The 9397-nt window shown below is 40.4% G+C and overlaps 2 protein-coding genes across 3 annotated transcripts in view; one reads left to right on the top strand and one right to left on the bottom strand.

Moving 5' to 3' along the window:
- Window positions 1–2618: 2618 nt before the first annotated feature.
- Window positions 2619–9397, bottom strand: part of LOC107712821 (glycogen debranching enzyme-like) — a 21328-nt gene continuing 14549 nt past the window's right edge. For both annotated transcript variants that reach the window (XM_016518168.1, XM_016518169.1), the window contains 17 exons: window positions 9273–9397; window positions 8885–8997; window positions 8126–8260; window positions 7773–7903; window positions 7548–7684; window positions 7222–7355; window positions 6945–7120; window positions 6527–6629; window positions 6229–6454; window positions 5184–5301; window positions 4971–5106; window positions 4684–4796; window positions 3889–4100; window positions 3706–3803; window positions 3426–3513; window positions 2992–3125; window positions 2619–2845 (listed from right to left, as the gene is read on the bottom strand). In XM_016518168.1, the coding sequence (XP_016373654.1) occupies window positions 2728–2845; window positions 2992–3125; window positions 3426–3513; window positions 3706–3803; window positions 3889–4100; window positions 4684–4796; window positions 4971–5106; window positions 5184–5301; window positions 6229–6454; window positions 6527–6629; window positions 6945–7120; window positions 7222–7355; window positions 7548–7684; window positions 7773–7903; window positions 8126–8260; window positions 8885–8997; window positions 9273–9397 (2297 nt within the window). In that variant the 3' untranslated portion in view covers window positions 2619–2727. The remainder of the gene's footprint in view (window positions 2846–2991; window positions 3126–3425; window positions 3514–3705; window positions 3804–3888; window positions 4101–4683; window positions 4797–4970; window positions 5107–5183; window positions 5302–6228; window positions 6455–6526; window positions 6630–6944; window positions 7121–7221; window positions 7356–7547; window positions 7685–7772; window positions 7904–8125; window positions 8261–8884; window positions 8998–9272) is intronic.
- The window catches only part of LOC107712823 (putative ferric-chelate reductase 1), a 26587-nt gene continuing 25700 nt past the window's right edge, over window positions 8511–9397 (top strand). Inside the window, exon 1 of the mRNA XM_016518175.1 lies at window positions 8511–8522. The gene's annotated coding sequence lies outside the window, so the exon portion shown is untranslated. The remainder of the gene's footprint in view (window positions 8523–9397) is intronic.

Genomic DNA, 9397 nt, shown 5'->3' with positions numbered 1-9397 from the left:
GCTCTCGAACCGCCCGCTGCTGCCTGCTGGCGAGAGAGGAGGATAAGCGTGGTCCGGTGTTGGTCCGTCCGCGACTCTCCATGCCCTCTTGGGACCCAGAGACAGAGAAAACCGCTCTCCTGTCGAGATTTTTGGAAAACAGATTCTTCACCCGGCCCTCCTCCGGGGATAGGGAGAGGTGCATCTCTCTCTCTCAGGGTTGCCTGTCCCGAGGTCTCTTGCTCTTCCACTCACCGCCAGGTTGACGGGGGCCTGGACGGGCGGGGCTGCCTGCCTACGCCCAGCTCCACGGCGCCGCTTGCTTGAGGCTGCTGCAAATGCGGCACGGGAGCGGGGGTGTACGCAGGGGGCTCGGCGACGAGCAGGCTGGGGCGCTGCGGCCGGCGGACGGGTGGAGGCAGCAGCTGCCCGCCGGGGCAGAGCGTTGGACTGCCTCAGTCTGCTCCTGTGCAGCTGAGAACTGCTGGGCCTTGTTCTCGACTGCGTTGTCGGCGTCCCTCATGTTGACCAGACACAACCAGAGGTGATGCTCCTGGACCACAAGTGTGGACATCGCACGACCCAGAGAACTCGCGGTGACCTTCGTCGCTCGGAGTGCGAGATCAGTTGCGGTTCGGAACTCTTTTAGAACTTCCGGATAGTGACCACCCTCGTGCAGGTCCCTCAGTGCTTTAGCCTGAAGAACCTGCAGTAACGCCGTAGCGTGTAGCCGTAGCTTCTCCACAGGCCATATAAGCATCGCCGGACAGACCAGACGAGTACTTACAGACCCGGGAGGGAAGGCACGGTTCGCTCTGCCGGGTGGAGGCGGTATCAGGACACAACTGCATCGCAACCAACCGCTCCACCGGGGGACCCCCGTATACCCCCTAGCTGCACCACCATCGAGAGTGGTGAGGGAGGAGGGGTTAGCAGGTCGGTTTCCGGCAGAAAAAGGTGCCATCCACAACCTGGTAAGCCCCTCATGCACCTCCGGGAAGAATGGCACCACGGCGGGGCGCTGAGAACCAGCGCGGACCACCCCAAGAACCAATCTTCCAACCTTGAAGGCTCGGGACACGGTGGAGGTCTCCACTCGAGCCCTACCCTCACGGCGGCCCGGAAAAGCATAGCCGTTATTTCCGGATACAGGCATTGCTACAGTCCCGGAGGCAGCAGCACAGCTGAATCTCCGGGAAAGCATAGCCGTTATTTCCGGATCCGATTCAGGCATTGCTACAGTCCAGGAGGACAGCAGCGCAGCCGAATCTTCCTCTCCAGAAAAACACAAATGAACATTCAATTCACGGGCAACAGCTCTGGTGGACATTCATGGTTTAAAATATGGGGTAAACAGTGTGAAAAATTTTGAAACTCATGAAAAATAGTCAATTTCTCCTCTAAATTAATTCATGTTTATTTTGGAGATTGATACATCTATATGCTTGCAACTCCTAAAAAGACAAATTAAGTGGATCATTATTATTTATTTTATACTGTTCTTTAAAGCAGTGCTTAACTTTGCAGTTTGACATTTCCATAAAACATAGCATGAATTTAGCAACTGATGCTACTGTTATCAATAAAAATGTCCAATGAGAATTAGCATAACTAAACTTCCAATGTAGTTTAAATAACATACTGTATATACTTGACATTTTCTCCACTGTCTGTAAAACTACTGTAGGTTAAAAAATGTTGGTCTGTAAACAACATCTAATTAGAAAAGATGCAGAGAAAAAAAAACTGATTCAGAAAAAATGAAACTTAGAATTTTTTTAAAATTCAGTTTTTAAACTTTCAGTTTTCGCTAATTTCAGAATTCAGTTTTCCTTGTAGGGGCAACCAAGGGAATTTAAATCCCCTTTCAATTCTAGCCATACTGAATAGCTAGAAGAAGAAAAAGCACGGCGTTATATGGCAACACTGTACTATAGTGGGTTAATTACACTGAACAAATGATGACTAATTTGTTTGTTATATGGATTGTTTTATTCGGCTGTCACTCTTAGATTAGAAAAATAATCTCTGTAAGGCATGAGTGAGACGAGACTATAACTTCCTTGTAGGGGCAACCAAGGGAATTTAAATCCCCTTTCAATTCTAGCCATACTGAATAGCTAGAAGAAGAAAAAGCACGGCGTTATATGGCAACACTGTACTATAGTGGGTTAATTACACTGAACAAATGATGACTAATTTGTTTGTTATATGGATTGTTTTATTCGGCTGTCACTCTTAGATCAAAACTGAAAAATAATCTCTGTAAGGCATGAGTGAGACTAAAACATGTACGTCATGTTAGTTTGTTGTGTACAGTAGGTTCATGGAGGCAGAACAATGAGTTTCTGTTGCCCATGGGCAGACAATGAAGCAACCATGACTTGGCAAAAAAGAAAGACCGCCCATACTGTAGATCTAAGAATACCTGTGTAATAGCTGTAAGAATTTGTAATATGAATTTAGAGAATGAAATAAAGTACCAGTTGTATTTAAAGGTAAGGAATCTATTCTTTGTCTTGAGAGAGCATCATATGTACTTTAATAATCACAAATGGGTATAAACCTGCTTCTTAACCAACAATCCAAATCTGCTGGTAGTAACTAACAAGAGTGTAAACATGACAGAAAACCTCTTTAAAAGTGAGTTGGCACAAAGTTCACAACAAAGCTGTGAATGTAAAACAATGTCCTCTGAACTTCTCAGGAAGGTGGCAAGAAGTATATGAGAGCTTGTCCTTGAAATGATCATAAATCATATAGGGCCTCCAGAACAGTGGCGATGGACCAAGCCTGTGTTTCACAACTGAACGGGCAGTACTGTCCATTTTCATTGGTCAGCTCAGGTAAACCCTTCCAAGGTGATCTAGATCAAAGAGAACATATGAAATGTTGTATACTGTGCAAATGACTCAAACACTGAATTTCTAAACTCATTCTTCTGTAGATTCAAATCACTCGCCTCTTTTGAAAGAAATTGAACTTTTTGTGTTAGTCTGAGCTCTGCAATACCTTTCTAAATGGGTATAAAGTCTAGACAGAACATTCTTGACGAGGTACATGCTTTTGTTGTACTTCTCCTGGCCCATTTTCTTAGCGAAATAAAGCTTGGCTCGTAAGAAGTATCCAACTGGCCACAACCATTCCTGTAAATGATGAAATGTGCATAGTTTAAAAAAACAATGAAATCTCTTACATCTGAAACAATTTATACTTGTTGAAGGGATAGTTCACACAAAAATGAAAACTGTCATCATTTACTTCCAAACCTGTCCGCGTTCACTTCCATAGTATGGAAAAAATACTATGGAAGTCAATGGGGACCAGAAACCATTAGGTTACCCACATTCTTCAAAATATCTTATTTTGCATTCAGCAGAAGAAAGAAATTCATACAGGTTTGGAACAACTTAGGCAAACTATCCCTTTAATGTATGAAAACATACAGGTCCTTGGTGATAGTTGAATCCTTTCGCATAGTTGTAGTTGTCATTATCCAGGCCGTTGTCATAAATGCCGCAGTACACCAGATCACTGTTAAACAAATACAGACACTCCAACATCAGAGATTTCTACATACAAATGACTTCACCGATGCACAAATACTCTTGTTCTAGATTAAAACACTTATCAAACCATGTTCAGCCAGCCAGCCAAAAGAGCACACTTTTAACACAAGTAGCTGCTTAACCAACGGGCAGTCAGCAGGTGTTGTTTTCTACTCACTCTGGATCCAGCGTTTTCATTCCCAGAGGACCGAGCAGTTTTTTTTCTACAATCTCTAAAGCCTCCCATGCTCTCTGCACTGTAAACAACTCTGGTGCCTAGTAAAAGAAAGGACTGTATAAGAGAACACAGAACAGCCCCAAAAACTCTCAAAAAGAATCTTTCATAAGCACTTGGACTCACCACCACCATGGCGATGGTGAAGTTAGGCCTGAGCTGGTAGTCACTCCAGAGGCTAGAGGCCCCGTAACTGTCTTTGTAAATGCATTTCTTGTGGACCAGTTCAGGATGTTGCTCATTTGGGTCTGCAGGGTCATCTGACACGTAGAAAAACCTTTCAAAATTCTCCTGGATCCTTTGATTCCACTCTTTATAGGACACCGACTGTTCTGTTCCTGGAAAAATGACACTGTAATGGTTATGATATCTTTAAAATATATGAAAAATGATTAGCATGCTGTCAGCTGATTATACTGTATCATAACAGTGAATCGTGATACTACTGAAGGTATGTATTTTCAACAGGACAGGAATGACTAGACTCAAAAGTGAGTCGCTGTAGCAACATTCCTCTTGCTCTGGTAGTAGTTTTAACCTTTTTTGGAGGAAAATAAATAAAGTCAAATGAAATTCATTACTGGTACCTTATTTTGTAATAATAGAAAATAAAACTAAAAGATTTAATTACTGGAACCTTATTTTGTAATAAGATTTTTTTTAAATCCCCCTTGAAAAAAAATTTACTGGTACCTTATCCTATAAGAAAAAATAAACTAAAAACAAAATAAAATAAAATTACAATTTAATTACTGGCACCTTATAATTAAATAAATACAATTAAAAATAAAAATAAATATTTCATTATTGCCACTTATCTAACAAAAAAAATCAATTTCTGGCACCTTATTTTGTAACAAACAATACTAAATAAACATTGACAGTTTCATTGAGAATGAGAAAGTATTAAAGAGGATGTACCATCTCCGTGTATTGTGACAGAGGAGTATGGGAAATTTCCATTCTCATTCATTGTCATCAGCCAGCGCACCGCTGACTTACAGAGACCCACAATCTCCACCGCAGAGCCGTCCCTGCACATAAACACAACACCATTATCCACTTGACGTATTGAGGACTGGTTTATCCAAGCTCAAAGCTACTCAGTCTCAGTGGTTCACATTGAAAGAGTTATTTTGTGCTAAATATAGTGGAGCATTATTATATGGGTTTAGCATGACAGGTATGTTAGCGTGTAGTTATAGTACCTGGGTGTGGCTGGAACACCTCTATTATGGGCTTTGTCACTCTCTCCCATTTTATCCATCCACGTCCCACAGTTGAAGCGATTTCCACCGTAAACAAATCCCGTCTCGGGATTTACTTTGGCCTCCACGTTAAAGCCTATGGGACAGGACAATAGAAAAAGCAAGGTATGGTTTGAGACAGACATGGAAAAACAGTCTTAGAAAATGACTCACCTTCATCTCGCATGTTGTGGTCGATCTGTGGACCTGCGTTTCTCTCTCTGAACTCTACTCCCTGCATATGACGCTGCATAGCCTCTTGAATAACCACATATAACGGCTGGTCGTTAACCTGATACAATACATGAACAATAATATTAACAGCCTTCAGTCAAAAATGAAACCATGCCACATCAAAAATAAACATAAAAACAATATTTTGTGCATATATACGTATCCTTCATAATCTGATTAAATACGTAGAGATTTGCCTACTAAAAGTGTTATATACTCAACATAAAATTTGACTACCGTAATTTTTTTAAACAATACTTTTGTAAAATGGTTGTTTGATTATACAAGACATTTATGTAAAATAAAGTTACAAATCAGTATGACTTTCCTCCATCCATGGAGCACAAAAGGTGATTTTTTGTAGAATATTCTGGCCACACTTTCCAATATAGCACTTTCAATATGAGGACTGGTTCTGTTAAGCTCCAAAATGACAAAAAGCTCCACAAAAGCAGCATAAGAGTGGTCCAAATAAGTCATATAATAGCGTAGTATGATGAATTTCATGTTATCTGTCCCTAGCTATCCATGGCACATTAATGAGCCAATTTCATAGTATTTCTATGGTGCTTTTGTGTTCTTTTTGAAGTTTAAAAGCTCCAGTGCCCATTCATTGTAATCGCATGCACAATTAAATTTTGTGTTAAACAGAATAAAAACAATCAGTAAACAATATCTAAAGACATAAGCCTGCACCTATTATGAACCGTGAGATATTACATTTAGTATATGAGCAAAACATCTCTATAAGATAATGGCCTTGAAAGATGCAAACCGATGCTAATGTAATAAGCAACGGTGAAACAAAATCATAAAAATTATATGTTTATTTATTCCAGTGGCTAATATGTTGCATGTTATATGGAAGTTTGGTAAATTAAGTTTTTTTAAAAGTACCTCCCCTTACTGAATCATATAAGTAGGGCAAGGCATTGTACTATATCAAGTATCATAAGCAGTCAGAGATTGTTTCCATTGTTCTTACCACTGTCCCCAGGGGCTGTGCCTCAGAGTCATCAGTGGGATACATACGTGACACAGGGCACATAAGAATATCTGTGCCATTGGGCACGATATTACAGTAGTCCTGGATACACTGAAGCCACCACCATACTGCATCACGGCAGTTATAACGGGCTGCGACACCCTGACTCAGCAGATTAGGGATCAGACCACGGCGCATTGTGCCAGCAAAGGCCAAGATGATATTTCTGTCAGAAGCAACATCAGATTAGAGGATGATTTCAGAGTCATTGGTATGTATTCTAAAACTAGATGCTCACCTGGCCTCCAGGTACCTCCCTGTCAAAAGCATGAGGCCGCGCAGCGCTATGAAAGTGTCTCGCCCCCAACAGCGGAAGATTCCAGTGGAGAAATGTGGCAGACCTGCATAAGTGATAACATTTTTTTTTCATAAAACAAGTACCACATTAAAAAGTATGTAATATGTAGAAGTGTATAAGTTGGTACATCAATAAGAATTATTTTAATCACATTGCAACTTAAGCATCAGAAAGCATGTCAATATGGTAGTATATGCGTAATTTTATAGGCACAGCAACAATTTTAGACAATATGCACTTGGGGCCCTGTCTAGTATCAGCCATGTGGTTCTTTTTTCTTTCATTTAAAGCATTAAATAAATATAAACAGTCCTGTCAATCAAATGATTTACAGTAGATGGAACTGTATGAATCCAACCTGCAGCAAGAGAAATGCAACACTGCTCCTCTTGTTTGGTCACACTGTTGAGTCGGACCGGGACATCCTCCAGTTCAGGGGAGAGGGGCGGCAGGGCAGGGATACGACCCACCCCACACATCTGAACTGACCCCAGGGCCAGCTGCTTAACCAGGGTCGACCCGTTCTGAACAAAGCTGGAACCCATTACACACATTTACAATCTACATCCCACACACAGGACAAATATTAAATACACTCTCACACTCTTAAATATTACATTTAACAGAGAACTAACCTGGACATTTGGTTGAAAACAGCATCTACAGCTGTGGCGTACGCCCCGACAATAATTGCATCAAAATAACATGGCACTAAATAGCGTGGAATATGTTTGAGGTATATAAAAACAGCGCTGAACCACTTTCCAACCTATGATAAATTTAGAAAAAATTAATTTAGACAAGTAGTATGCCACATCAAAAAATTTTTACATTTTATAATTTCATATTATTCCTAAGGTAATCTGAGTGATTTAAAAAAGGATGCTGGACGAGTTGCATGGCAAACTTTATTACTTAAGTTCTTTTACCAAACATTACTAAAAAACATTTCCTTTCCTACCTCCCGCAGAGCTCCACCTTTATTCATCAGGCGAGAGCTCACGTAATCGATCATCCAATCACCTTGTCTGAGATTGTCACAGAATGGATGTCCAAGGTCATTTTTGGGCCGAATCTCAGACAACACTGACACAAAACCTGTGAGTAATGAAAGCACGAGGCTTATACAGTCACATAACTACTACAGTGACCATAAACCAATCCTGTTACATGTGAATTTTGGTACCTTGTAGGCCTCCATACTTCAGCGGCATCCAGGATGGTATATTGTAGCAGCCGCCACCATCTTCCTGCTCCTCCGCATCACAGAGGAATAACAACACGTTCATCTCAGCCAGAGTCAGTTTGGACATTAAACTGCCACATAATTTAAAACAACAGGCCTTAGTGAGAGAACTGAATTGAAAGCAAATGAACTGATGCATATCATTATGTATTAAAATGAACTGTTAAACAGCACATATTTTGCCTTCTAAACAAATGAGAAGCAAATGAATAACTTTCATTGGTATTTCGCTTTCTAAACAAATGAATAGCTGTGAATTGTATTTGAACATGATTAAGGTAAAAATGACTCACAAGTCTAGAGCTATTTTCAGCATGCCAGGCACATTGCTGTCAATCAGACTGCCGGATTTATACAGCCGGTTAAACTGTGAGAGTTGAGTTCGCAAGTAGCCGACCATTTTCTGAGAGTTTGGATCGAGACTCACCCTGTGAATTCAGTTACATGTTGAAATTAATTAATTAATGCTCATTTAAAGGAACAGTTCACCCAAAAACTCATGTGCTCATGTGGTTTTAAACTAGGAAATGCTGTTATTTTTCAATGGAACACACAAAAAAACACTTCCCCATCTTTCAAGCTCCAAAAAGACGAAGGAGCACTATAAAAGCACCATAAAAATAGTCTAACGATTAGTGCTCTTGTCCTTTTTGGAGCTTGAAATATGAAGTGATATGGAAAAATCTGGAAGTTTCTTGAAAATATGTTGTGTGTGTGTGTTCCATGGAAGAAATTACAGCATTTTTCCTTTCATGCACATTATATTTTTGTTGGTTTGTTTATGGTTAAACACCTTGCCAGCTTCTGTGACTATTGTTATCTTCGTGGCAAGAAAGGTTACAAAATAGTTTTAGGCGTGTCTCTCAAAGGATTGACATGAGGTTGAATAAATATTTTTATTTATAAAAAAAAAAAAAAGATAACCACTTAAAATATTTTTCAAAAAACTTTAAGTCATGAATGATTGAAAAAATGACAAACAATTACAGTGAAACCTATTATATAAGACTGCATTAAACAGGATTAATTTCATTTGGTGTGTGTTTGTTTACCTGAATGCAATTACACTACCGGGTGTGAGCTTTTCAAAAAAAATCTCCTCAACAAACTCACTGCGGCCCTCTGTGATGGCATCTCCCTGTTTTACAATTTCACTGTCCTTCAACTGAAAACAAACACATGTATTCAGGCCTAAATCAGAAGGGACACGCTTTGCACACATGTGCAGCCGTCAAGAAACTATACACTTACACGAAGCTTCCAATAAAAAAAATGAGCGTACCAAAACAAAGATCATGTCAACAAATACCCACAATACCAACAGAACAGGTTCTCTGTTTGTTAGTCTTTTCTCTGTCCGATGACAGTCATAAAACTGATCCCGGCAGCCCTCCCCTTCATGTCATAGCGCAGCTGTTACCTACACTAGAGTCATGTTACCTGGATGTGTTCGCGGATCTCAACCGTGTAGTTCGGCATGCCGTTAATAAACCTCTCATCTTTCACATATGACTCAGCTTTTCTCTCCGCTGTATGCGCTTCTAAAATCACTTCCTCGATTTTAC

This window comes from Sinocyclocheilus rhinocerous, unplaced genomic scaffold (genome assembly GCF_001515625.1).
Source record: "Sinocyclocheilus rhinocerous isolate Xijiao unplaced genomic scaffold, SAMN03320098_v1.1 scaffold1740, whole genome shotgun sequence".
Taxonomy (NCBI): Eukaryota; Metazoa; Chordata; class Actinopteri; order Cypriniformes; family Cyprinidae; genus Sinocyclocheilus; species Sinocyclocheilus rhinocerous.
This window is presented reverse-complemented; position numbering and strand designations above follow the sequence as displayed.